The 13,548-nt window shown below is 35.8% G+C and overlaps 2 protein-coding genes across 2 annotated transcripts; one reads left to right on the top strand and one right to left on the bottom strand.

Annotated features, from left to right (window-relative positions):
* The first annotated feature begins 166 nt into the window (after window positions 1-166).
* On the top strand, window positions 167-7,428 carry LOC137388085 (large ribosomal subunit protein eL34-like). The gene is made up of 3 exons (XM_068074599.1): window positions 167-327; window positions 972-1,169; window positions 7,307-7,428. Exons 1-3 carry the CDS (start codon window positions 263-265, stop codon window positions 7,389-7,391), a joined length of 348 nt encoding a protein of 115 aa, XP_067930700.1. The 5' UTR covers window positions 167-262; the 3' UTR covers window positions 7,392-7,428.
* A 144-nt stretch (window positions 7,429-7,572) lies between these two features.
* LOC137388075 (dnaJ homolog subfamily B member 14-like) lies at window positions 7,573-12,646 on the bottom strand. Its single transcript, XM_068074592.1, has 8 exons — window positions 12,332-12,646; window positions 10,950-11,064; window positions 10,363-10,508; window positions 10,055-10,231; window positions 9,760-9,836; window positions 9,350-9,459; window positions 8,815-8,981; window positions 7,573-7,929 (listed from the first exon to the last, which is right to left on the bottom strand). The coding sequence occupies exons 1-8, from the start codon at window positions 12,462-12,464 to the stop codon at window positions 7,832-7,834; spliced, it is 1,023 nt and encodes a 340-aa protein (XP_067930693.1). The 5' UTR covers window positions 12,465-12,646; the 3' UTR covers window positions 7,573-7,831.
* Window positions 12,647-13,548: the final 902 nt, after the last annotated feature.

Here is a 13,548-nt window from a genome sequence, read left to right as displayed (position 1 = left end):
AGGCTAATATTACGATGTACACAGCCCGTGTGAACCAGAGAGACTAAGGCGCTTCCGCTAGCGAATCCTTTTCCGTTGATAGCAAGGTAAATATGGTAGTTTAGAAATTCATTTACATGTAGCAGTTTTGTAATCCACCTACATCTGCCGAAAATTTAGGTTTTCGGTACAGCGACATATTTGGAGCTTTCTTGAAAATAGTTTTGCTTCAGTCCTTGTTTATATTTGTAGTACTGTGTACTCATTTTTGGGTTTATTGCAGATGGCACAGAGGTTGCGCTATCGCCGACGTTTGTCGTACAACACGAAGTCTAACCAGGTTAAAATGTAAGTAGTTAGCATAGCGCTTATAGTGGCATATGTTGGTGAGTTGTGTTTATCACCGTCAACAGATGGGCTTCGGTCAGCAGTTGTTAACGCTGACTTGTAAATCAGGAACGAGTGAAACCTTTGATAACAGAATGCTGAAAGGAGACTATTCTGTGAACAAATATGTTGTGAATGGCGCTATTATGATATCCTATAGCTGATGTTACATTTTTTCGGAAGTCTAACTAGTTTACTGAGAGTGAAATAGCTGCGATCAGCATATATGTGTCTTAACATGTATAAATTATTTTTAAAATATGTATTGGGATCGTACTCTGGAGCCTGTGCAATATTTGCTGTCATATATATACACACTTCCAAGTAATTAATACAGTGGTATGTTTTTTTGCAATTCATTTTATATGAAATTGGAATAAGATCATTACAGTGGATCACGTCATATATTCCAATGGTGTATGACTTGGTAATGTTACAAAAGCATTTCATCTCCTTGGGATTCCTTCTTTTTTAGACTTGTTCCTGCTGACAACAGCCCATTATTACACTAGGCACTGTAGCATTTTGAATTGCAGATGTAGTGTTTTGACAGTTTGCTCCACTGTATGAATTCTGGTCTCACATTGCTCTTGTCTGGCTTCTAGTTCCAAGACACCTGGCGGAAAGCTCGTGTATTTGTACCGAAAGAAGCGTGGATCAATTTCCAAATGTGGTGATTGCAAAGAGAAGCTACATGGTATAACGCCAGCTAGACCAAAGGAACTCAGCCGCATGACTCGGCGGTTAAAGACAGTCACACGTGCCTACGGAGGCTCTCGATGCCATAAATGTGTTAGAACCAGGTATAATTAATGTTTATGATACGACGCATATACCTTTGTGATTAAAAACTGATTTGTCAACCAACATTTGAGCCATACAGGGAGCTTAGACTGTTCCCTAATTATTAAAATGACATTGTATTTTACTTGTAATACTCTCGATGGATTTATCTAATTTCATTTCCTACTAGTGACAATTGGTTTAAAAGCCTTTGCTAAGTTTATTTTTTATATTAGGTGAAAGAAAATAATAAGTATGTCTTCTGGTTGGACATGGTGAGATTATTTTGCTTTGGGAAGAAAAAAAGTCCAAAGTTTCTAAATTGGCTTACTACTCATGTTAAAGGTTCACTGACAACATTTTAAAGTTTGCATTTATTTACTATCTCATCATGATCTTTTATTTTTCATCAATGATTTTAATGTTAGTGGAACAAAACCTGGTTTTGGAAGCAAAAACACATCCCAGACTTGCTTCACAGACTGAATTGAAGAGGCCATTTTTTCAGCAAAATATAGATACAGTCAAACATGGATAACTCGCCCTCGGATAGCTCGAACACATGGTTAATTCAAACGGTTTTGTTTGGTCCGTTCCCACGTAATGATAAATTGCTTTAGATCGCACGGCCTCAACTCTGTTAACTCGAACAGTTTTTTGCCCAATGGCTACCGAAACGGTTGTTATCGCTTTAGAAAATCACTTTATTCCAAGCCATAAAGATAAACCTCAACTTTTAGTAGGTCTTAGGCGTCGTTATTACCATCGTCGACAAAATATTTTTGTCAACGACTTTTCTAAAGGTTCGGTGAAATTTGATTTTTACCAAACATCCACTTAGCGATGGCCCTTTAAAAGCAAGGAAAAGTGAGATGACCTTCGCATAAACTTCAAGAAAAATCGGCTAAATTGATCTTGGTTAAAACGCTCAAAAGAAAAAAATGTCTTCTCTTCTGAGCATTTCAACAGCGATCAAGTTTTGCCAATTTTAATCTAAAAACGTTCTGGCAATCACATCACCTCAAACAACAAACCAATCTCGAGTGATGGAAAAATCTTTATACTTTTTGATAAAAAATTTTAAACTTTACATTAGAAGCATTTAATTTGAAACAAGCCATTTATGCTTTTGATTTATATTATAGTTTGTATATGTACATGTATCTACTAATAAATACATGGACTTGTGACAGTGCTCTGATAACTTGAACGCTCTGATAACTTGAACGCTCTGATAACTCGAACGCTCTGATAACTCGAAAGTATTCGAGTTATCAGAGCGAATATTTTGCGGGGTTTGTTGCAAAGCAATAATTTCTTACAATAACTAAGTATAGCATTCAAACAAATGTAACAACACTATGTAAAAAATAAATGCTAATAGATTAGTTGTATATAAAAGTATTGCTAGCAAGTGTTTTAATAATTTTCATGCTTTATTTCCAATCTCTATTGGCTTTTTCACTTGGACCGGGCAAATATAGTTTCAAAAGTGTTAAGACAAGCATTTGTTCAAATTTTACTAAATGTTAAGAAGTAATATGCAGAGATGCTTTTAAGTTCGTAAGTTTGGCAGTACGATAGTTTTGATGGGACACGTGCCCCCTACTAATTTCTCATGCCAGTGTTCAAAGCCAACTTGTTTTGTAACTTGACAATTTTAGTTTCAGTTTATAACATAGTACTGAATACTGTTTGTGACTTTAAAAAAGTTTGATAGTTGGGGTACTTTTTGTGAAAAAAATGATTGTTATACGTTACATTGATTTAACGTCGATCGTATAGTTTCACATAGTACAACACCTTGTTTACCGTCTGTAAGGATATCAGGAAAGCTATTTTACCCTAGCATTCTCATCATCATTAGTGAACATTTCAGCAACTTCATTCCCCAAATAGGCTCACTTGGATTTAGTGAACGTAATGATTTTTTACATACCTTACCTTATTTCTCTCAGTTCTGCGGTTGATGTTCTGAAAGAAAAGTGTCAGCACGTCTCTCCACCGTAACACGCCTTAGTTATGCTTTCTCTGTAGATAAAAAATTAGATAGAATAAATAATTTGAAAAAATTTCAATTGCTTCCTAGGTTTTGCTACCATTAAGCTGTTTGCAGCAGTTAGGACCCGAAGATGAATGGTGTAAAAGTATGGCCACAGATAACGGTCTTTTTCGATAATTTTGACAGAAATCACGAAATGAACGAAAAACACAGAATTGTTCAAGCTAGCATGCAAACCGCAATCGTCGATGAAACGTTTTTAATTGGCTAAACTAATTATTAGCGAGCACGATTCTAGCAGCTTTTACAATTTATATAGTCAGAATTAACGAAAAAATCGTTACATGTGGCCGTACCTTTAGGCAGTCCTTACAAATAACGCCCTCATTAAAGTGAACATATTTACAAACTTCATGAATAGTCTTGATGATGCTCTGACAGTGTTGCAATAGAATTGATGATTTTTATCTTTACTTTTGGTTCCAATTCTGTTGAATAACATTCATACGGCGCAACTCCCAATCATTTCTTACATGACCCAGAAGTTTTGCAGTATTTGTACTTAATGTAGAGTAGTTATTACAAGCATAATTGATTTTTATTTTTAATGTCCATTTTATAGGGGAGACTGGGAAGTTGAGCAGGCAAAATTTGATTGGCTATCACTCTTTTGTTTATTTTACAATCAAATTTATTTTCATAGCATAGGTGCGGCCCACCAGTGTTTCCATGGGCAGTATTATTTTTTCAGTCCAGCTAATAAAGTTATCGTAAAAAATAAAAAAACCATAGAAAAAAATATCGGGGCGTGTTGAGCATAAAGAATACTGAGCATGCTATAATTGCTGAAACTTTTATTTAGGATGCAAATTGGCAAGAAAAAGCTAAAATAGTGCAAACTCAAGTAACTAGAAGTATAAATTGGTAAAAGTGATAGCTACAGTCCACAACTTGAAATGAACTCTTCCTTGCTAGTCAATGACCGGCTCTTCGCAACTCTTTAGGATATTTTATAGTCTACCCATCCCTCGTCGTCTTTGTCTGGATAGCAAAAGGATGTTCAAGTAGGAAAGCTCTCTCCTGTTTGAATCAGATAGTTTACGCAGACTAATTTATCATCTTCATCAATCATAGTAACACAAAGCATCCAATGGAGATAAATTTCAAAATTCTAATGACCCTGCCATAGGACGATCTGTAACATCAGCTGCTACAAAGTCTGATTCACAAAACACATAAGATTCAGATGGATTTATCTGACCTCTCAAGTCCAGATATAATGTGTTTAGGTGTCAGCGCATTTGAACAGCTTGGTTAACAAACTGCAATTTTTACAATTCGAACAGGCTCACTATTATTAAAGGTTGACTTGCAACAAAATTCACATTACAGTTATTTGGTATCACAAGATTCACCATATCTTATTCTGTTGTGTTGTAGGTGCCAAATATGTGGAAATGTGATTAAAAGCTCTTAAAAGCTCAAAAACGAAAAGCCGTCGTAGATTGGAATCTGTTTATTTCTCTGACATTGTCATTACATTTGGTTATTGTCTTGTCACGGGATGTTCTCACGTGAATTAAAAGGCCAATACAAAGCTCAATATAAAACCTATCATAGCACTAGTTTATGACAAACACTTCGGGTTTTGTCGAAGACCCTGTATCAAATATAGATGCTCGCTACTTTACAGTTTTGTTTCGGCTTGATCTAATCGTCATGTCATAATCTGATCATGTGACCCAATACTTCGCAAATAATTTCTGCAGCACTTTTCGATTATCACAGGTGATCAATAGGCTCGTCATGATTATCAGACAATGATATGTACTCCTTCGAGCTAAGGTTAAAAAATTAAACGAATTTTTACGGTAAGTTATAAGATATCAGTGCTAAAAGTGACGGCATTACAATGACGGTAAAATAGACGTGCAAGAACAATCGACATAGTTTTATTGAATGCGTGAAGTATATTTGTGAAAATATTTCGACGAACAAGGTTGCATGAAAGTGTAAACAGAAACCATCTTGTAACAACTACGTCCCATTTGCGCCGTTTTGGAAAGAGAATTCAAACTACAGCAGTCTCGTGTGGCTGCAATTAACTGTTCGTTTTTTAGCTTTTAAGAGCTTGTAATTGTATTCCCACGTATTTTGCACCTACAACACAACAGAGTAAGACATGGTGAATCTTTTGATACCAAATAACTGTAATGTGAATTCTGTTGCAAGTCAACCTTTGAGCCTCATCCAGTCATTAATGACAGTGTTAAAATTTGCTGTAAATGTTTGGTACACTGTGATGTCAAGTGGCCGGATACGATGGGAGGTATGAGATGTGGTCAGCATCACCAAACCTGCATATTTTACTTTCACTATACCATCAATGCTGATATGTGAACTATGATTGTCCAGAGATCAGAAGTATGGGATTCATGAACATACCGGGGTAAGTTGAGCATGCTCAACTCACCCCGGTATGATCATTGTCGATTTGGGATAAGTTGAGCATGCTCAACTTATCCCAAATCGACAATGATCATACCGGGGTAAGTTGAGCATGCTCAACTCACCCCGGTATGATCATTGTCGATTTGGGATAAGTTGAGCATGCTCAACTTATCATGAATTTTATCATTGCTGATTTGGGGTAAGTTGAGCATGCTCAACTTTAGCCTGTCTTGACAAGCTGTTGTTTTGCGTAGTTGTCCCCCGTCGAGCGGCGAGCAACAACAGCTTGTCACAAGACGTACTGCACCTGATGCATCAGCTGCACTTATAAGGAGTTGTTCTCTTCCGTCTATGCGGCTTGGCTGCGATGTTATTCTGGTCGCTCCATTGGTAATCATAACGGATTTCATGCAAAAATCTATGTAGAAAAATTAAGATAAGAACGTTTAACTGGCGACCCTCTCTGCAGTAAACATTATTAGAATTTGAAAACTTAGGCAACAACAGCGACGAAACATGTCGTTATTTGTGCGCTCAGTCAGTTTTATTTCTATTTTTGTATCAGTCAGTTTTATTTGTTCTTATGGATTTTATTTTAAGTTTATTTTATTCTTAAGTTTTACTAAAGTTTATCACAGAAACTGGTCTTTGGTTAAACGTTGTAATCTTGTTTTTTTTTCAACATAAATTTTTGCGTGAAATCCGTTATGATTACCAATGGAGCGACCGACATAACATCGCGGCCAAGCCGCGTAGACGGAAGAGAACAACTCCCTATAAGTGCAGCTGATGCATCAGGTGCAGTACGTCTTGTGACAAGCCGTTGTTGCTCGCCGCTCGACGGGGGGACAACTACGCAAAAACAACAGTTTGTCAAGACAGGCTAGCTCAACTTACCCCAAATCAGCAATGATAAACTTGCCCCACACGCAACTTTTCAAGTGTTGTGATCAAAGCTGCGAAACCTACACGTGAAATCACACAAAAAATTATACTATCACTTCAGAAACATTCTATTTAATAAGTTGTAACAATGTACTGGTCACAGACTGGCCCAATTTGGCTTTTTGCACAAGTATGGTGTACAGGATAATTACAAGAAAACTGAAAAAATGACAATGTTCTGTATGAATGGTTTACCTTTCTGCCTTTCACCTTGAGCTTGTAATTACTTGCAATGTAATGTTCATGGCTATAAAATTATGTCACAAATGTAAACAACGAAGCACTTGGGTGGCAGGAAATATCTATGCTCAACTTGCCCGGGCCTCCCCTACAGATGTACATTGTGTAATTATCTTTTCCTTGCATCAGAGACGTGCAAAACGCATTTTTATATGTAGGCCTAGTTTAGGTATACATTGCTTAGTCTACGTCGCAAAATCTTGATATTGGCTATTTCTGTCTACATCTGACAAACCTATCCTTTCCTGTTATAGTATCTTGCATAAAATCATTAGCTCGCATTTTCTAAACCGCTGATGTAATGTAATCGCAGTCGTTCAGTGCTTTGTCAATTTCTTCAATACTCATCTGCTTTCCAAGTTGGTTGTTTATGAAATTTTTTCATGTACTTTTACTAGCAATTTCGTGTGGATTCCACATTTTGTACTGAAATTTAATGTGGCTCCACCATTGTCTCAATGGAAACAAAACATTAGCAAGATATAACCGTGACTCACACGTTCCAATATATTTTTTTAGGATTGTCAGAGCTTTCCTTATAGAAGAACAGAAGATCGTTGTGAGAGTGTTGAAGGCTCAACAAGCCAGTCAGAAATCTAAGTAACATGTCACATTTATTAATAAAACAATGACAAAAATTCGCCATGTTCTTGAATGTTCCACATGTTGCCGCTGTTTGTACTTGCATCGTCTGCGATTGAAATGCAAAATAATATAAAATATGCCTCCAGTATAAAAGTTGATAAATAATGCTTTAAATAAATGTCCTAAAAGCAAATTGGTACATAAAGTAACCATTCAATGCAATTACCCAAGGTCTCTCGTAATCTAAATGCATTTTTAAGTATGTGTTCATGTACATCCAATTGACTGTACATGTAAATCACCACACAAACATTTGTTTACAGTCCCACTACTGCTATAAGCGATCAAACTTGATCACCCAGAAAGTTGAAGTGATTGCAAAAAATGTGGTGCTTTGTGAATGTAGCTTCACCAAAAGTCGAGATCCAGAATAGGTGGAATTTTTTGAGAGTCATTCTGCTATATGAACATTTTTCTGAGTCGTTCCAACTTCTTGCAGTGAGTCAAGGTCATTTCGCGGTCATCGACGCTTTCATCATGTGACAGCACATTTGCCTCTACAACATTATTGCAAATTGCCACTCTGTCAGCTGCAGAAAGAATAGGTTGGATGCATAAAGTATTGAAGAGTAATTTTATTGAACATCGTTAGTTGAAAGCAGCCACAACTGAAAACAATGCTAATTTGGAAGCGCTAAGCTACAGCATAACATAACAATACCAGTTTTAGGAAATATCTACTCTTGAACTAATAATTAATAACTAAAAATTGTTGGAAAGTGAGTGCACTCCCTGTCCTTACCAAAAACAAGTAGGTAGTATCAAACTGAAGTGTTATAGCAAGGACTTGTTGATTTATATCCCAGAGTGAACATCATGCATTAAAATATTTCAAACCAGCTAATGTTCAGTTCACCCATAATTGATAGGACCTCCAGCATAGGCATAGCTTGTGTGATAGCTGCGTGCTTACTGAACTTTGACGAGGAACAAATGCGATGCTAATTTTAGTACTCGACAGCAAATGAGCAGAATTGATGATGAGCCTATTTGATTTGGCGAAACCTTACATAATTGTATTATCTTGCCTGTTACAAATTTACTTGTTAAGCGCCAATGAATACAATTGATCCAGCAATAACTGAACCCAGTTGTAATTGAGACAGTGTTCTATGCTCTGCAAATGCGCAAGAATCTGCTATTTTTTCAAGTGAAATCTTACAGTAAGGTTCGGCCTTGCTTTTAGCATAGTATCTCTGTCATTCATATTGATTTTAATAATAATCAATTCTGTCAACACTTGCGGGGACCTACCTATAATCTGAAGGGTAGGAGTGGAAATATTAAGGGCCTTTTTTGTCCAACAGTAACTTGCAATTGATCGTCTTTATTAATGAACGAGCACGGCACAAAAATTATTGCAGTTTATTTAAATAACTTGCTTTGATGTTTTTCTCTTTGACAATCTTTCATCAGTTTGGTTACATAGGCTGTTTCAACTGTCATGTCTATATCTTGAACGACTTCATGTGTGTGCTTGCTGGAAAAGTCTGACATCACATAGTATACAAGTTCAAGCTTAGCTGACACCATCTTGATAGGATACTTCCTAAAACCAAAACACCGCAAGGTTCAACATTTGATAGTAGGAAGCTTAAACTGGCAGGTGACCACAGCAAATTAAGCAACCATTTGATTTATACAGGCAATATCCCTTTATAAAAAAAAAGACAATATCCATTTTGACACCGTCCATTACAGTGACCCTTCATATCAAGTCCCATCTTGAAAGACATCGCGCGAGTCTAAACATGACCTTTCTCTTGACAGTACCACCCAGATGTGCAGGTGATGTTTATTATCGAAAAGTGCCAAGATATATATATATATATATATATATGATTTTCACATTATCACACATAGCTGAACAATCAGAGGATATATTACATTGCTAACTACAGTTTAAATAACACCTACGATGTTTGAACATAGCTGTACTGCTGTTCCTCTACGAACGCTAAGCTGACCATTGAAAGGGCCAGTAAGATGAATATCGGTGAGATCTGTAGGAGCATCTTTGACCAATCCTATTATGAAAATGATCAACTTGTATTAATATTCAAATGAAATACCCTAAATTGAAAAATAATCATCTCTCTTGTCTACCAAAGATAATTCTTAAGGGCAATGTATTCTAATTAGTCTGAATGCCGTAATGTGCTACAATACTACATCAGCGAGGAAATACTGTAGCAATATAAGATATTTACGGCACAGACACATCACTTAGTGGTTGCTTGTAAGGGAAACTAAGTTGTCATAAACAGGCAGTCTAGTCAGAGCCGGGTGAAAAACTAACTGCAAAAACGTAAGAGGCAATTCATTACCTCATTATTAACATGATGATAGCGTCTGAACGTATGAGCAGTATTAGCACTAGTAGAGAAGTGCTTTGTCCTTCCCCCTAAATAACAACACAATAGCAGAATGCAAATTTAGTCATTGATTGCGAGAACAAAAATAGCTATAATCGCAAATATTCAAACAACAAGAACCAATTTAAAACTCATTCAACGCAAACTCTCACCGTGGCACCCATCATTTAAAAGTTCAATTCATCATGTGCTCACATTAACATGTTACATTTGAGTTTACGTGATGTTTGTGACATTGTGATGATACCATTGGCAACGTCTGAGCATCCAAAGAACATTTTGAATATCTCATCGGCTGTCATGTCGGACTCGAAACCGTGAGTGTAGTCCCGGTGCTTCTTAGCATGACATCCACTAGCTGATTCCGTGTCATAAGTCTGTTTTTTTACAGGATCACTCAAAATGGAAAAAGCATTTCCAATAGCTAGAATAGAAATGAATAAAACTCATAATCTCTTTACAGGTTAACAAATTTTGTGAGGCTACATGGCCGAGATGTAATAAGAAAACAAAAGATGAAATATCAATAATGATATAGATAATTAGTCGCCTGACCTTTGAAGGCTTCAGAAGCACCAGGCGTTTGGTTCTTGTCCGGATGGAACTGGAGCGCAAGTTTGCGATAATGTTTCTTAATTTCACTTCCACTAGCGTCTCGAGATACACCCAGAATCTCATAATAGTCTTTGCAGCGTTTAATTCTACAAGCAATACAATCAAAAGCATCCATAGGACTACCTAAACAACAATGTGGCAAAAAAACCAAACTATATTCCAACAGAACACGACTACATATTAATTTTATAAAAATGGTCGCGTAATGTTGTTTGGCATAAGCATCCAATTTGATGATGACAGAAGATGCTAAACAGCAAATAAAATTTACTTAATCTAGTTTTCGCCCTAATCTTCTCTTGATCCTGTAACTCAACATCAGCAAAGGTTGCAGAACTTCTATTTTGAAAAGGCTTAAACAGATAAGTAACAACGAAAATACACACAAATAGTATGCATCTGTCAATCCACTTTTTGAAAATATTATTTTTTCAATGAGCTTGTTCAAATGACTGTTATTCTGTAAATGTATCGTGGCAAAACATTAAACATGCACACACACAAATTCCCATGCCATGCATACATACCGATTGACAGCGTTCAGATGATCTTGGCTCGGTATTTTCGTATCGCCTAAAGTTTGACTTGACTTTTTATTTTGTGGTGGACCACCTCCTAATCGGTGAATTTTTTCCAGCAAATCTAAAGTGAAACTGGATTTTTCTATGAACTGATAGCAATTTGATGTAGTTACATAACACTTCAAACTAATAAAAGGAAGTGGCCAGTGTTGATACCAGATAGTTTTATTGTAATACTTTACGATGTCATGTCTATGGATCAGCTATAAGTGATTGTCTAAAATTGTTATGAGTAGGGTAAAACAGAATAAAACTGTGCGGTAGCTACCTTCACAGGAATATAATAAAAGCCGTCTCTCTGTAGACAACTTACAATTGACCCCAAAGACCGAGTCATTTCACAAACATGGTAACAGTGATATTTGCCACAAAAGAAATTACAGCTGTGCACCCTACCAATAGCTACATCTTATTATACCTTATTAGTTGGAGCAGAACAAGTGAGTTGCTCATCCTAATTTTTCATAGATCTTTAGAATTATTTTAAATAATGTAAAGCAATGTGTACAGCTTATATGCCTCTATAGCATAGATCTAGGTAACTAGGCAGTGTCAGAATGAATATTGAATGTGGCCTAAACTGATATAATAAAAGATCTATTTCTTGATCCACCATCAATTATAGTCTACAACAAGTAGGCCTATCTTGCTAATTAGTGTTTTAAATCAGCAGTTCCACGGTTATTAAGATAGTGTAGCTGTTAGTATATAAAGTAACTGGTTTTACTGACTTGCTTCCTTGATTGGGCTGATATTTGACAGAACGCTAACAGCTTTCACAATAAATTAGGTTTCATGAAAATACAGAAAGTATAAAACTTTCACAGGGCATCAATGTACAGTAAGCCCCTATATGATAAAAATAACAAACTATACTATAAGAATAATAAGCAAACAACCTAGTAAAGATATATAGTTTGAAACAAATTTTAAAATAACAACTGTTGTAAGCCATTGTAGCTGGTGAAGGATAATGAGACATAACAAGAGAATTAATTTTTCATCAACTGAATAATAGAAAAAGGTTGTGTGGTGATCTAACTTTTAGATACAACTTACGATATTTTAAAGAGAGCTGGTATGAATTGCTGGATTAGTAGTAAAGTTAATCTGGTATACTACCTAACAATTCTTTACGTCATTTTCAACAAAAATAGCAAACAGTGCAGCAGCATTGATAGGCACTACACTATAGATTAGAGTCAAAAACTATAAGTTTGTAGTTTAAATATTTAGCTTGAAACAAAAATAATAACATCCTAAAATAGAAAAATTGATTATAAATTGCATAGTCGTTGAATTATGTAGGTGCATGTTAGAGCACCTACCTTTGGCTCGCGCAGATGGATACAACCGTTCCGATTTTTGTGCAAACTTGAATGCTCTTTCCTGATCACCATTAGCAAAACACTCATCTGCTATTTCAAAACATTTGATGCTCTCGTCTTTATTGTATTCCATTATGTAAGACTGTTAAGCCGAAAGTGTTATCGATAATAACGAAACAACAATAATATTCCGGTGTTCATCATACAACGTTGAGATTTCTTCGAAGTTCAATTTCCTAGTCTTGCTATCTTAATATGCAGTAGTTTTGGCAAACTATAAAAACCGATTTTATCACCAACCAAAAATATATGCTTGTCAAATAGTTTGTCAAAAAGGTTTTTTATTGCGAAATGCAGCTAGTTAATTAAATTTAGAGAGCGTTCGAAAACAAGAGTTACCGAGGGAATCTTTTTATCGAACTAGCTTTTCCATTTATCACTTGTTCATTTTTAATGTATCAGTATACCATTCATCTATTCGCTTAAGCTATTAAGTTTAACCAATCATCTGTCCTATACAACACCTCTCTGCCACTAGGTGCGCTGAAATGAGAATGCCAAGGACGGCGAACAAATCAGTGTCTTATACTCTCCTGTGATAAATATACCTGAATTTGTCGTTTTATCTTACAAACAATGATAATTTCACGGTATTTTCTCGTTTTATTGGGATTTGCTTATGTTAATTGTAAGTATTTGTTGCTAACAATAGTTTATTCGTTACATCATCGATAACTTTCCGTCTTCGTAGCGACCTACTTTGACCTGTTATAAACATTAGAACGTTAATCATGATGTAAACGCACCACCTACTGCGATTTCAAACGTTTTATTACGAGCGTTGTTTAGCATTTTTGTGCCAAAAATAGAATGAAGCGTTATTTTTTCGTCAAAAGCGCGTTTTGTCATTTCGTGTGATGATTAAAAGCACTGTTCGGTTTCACCTTTGTAAATACTTTTTTGTTGTCGTTACTTTCTCATAGATAATAAAAGAATGGAATTGTATAAGTTTGCATATTACATTGATTCACGACGTTTTTGCACAAAGCATCACATGGTGGTTGATTATGAGCTGTTCATAACTCTCCAAAGCCATTATATGGAGGTATATTCTAGGGTAACATACATGTATATTCACAGATTGATTTCTATTTTTAGTTTTTGCTATTTTTGCACTAAACAATCGTTATTCTTTATGTTTTTTTATAGATTCGAGT

This window comes from Watersipora subatra, chromosome 1, assembly GCF_963576615.1.
Source record: "Watersipora subatra chromosome 1, tzWatSuba1.1, whole genome shotgun sequence".
Taxonomy (NCBI): Eukaryota; Metazoa; Bryozoa; class Gymnolaemata; order Cheilostomatida; family Watersiporidae; genus Watersipora; species Watersipora subatra.
Note: the sequence above shows the minus strand (reverse complement) of the source record. Positions and strands in the feature narration are given on the sequence as shown.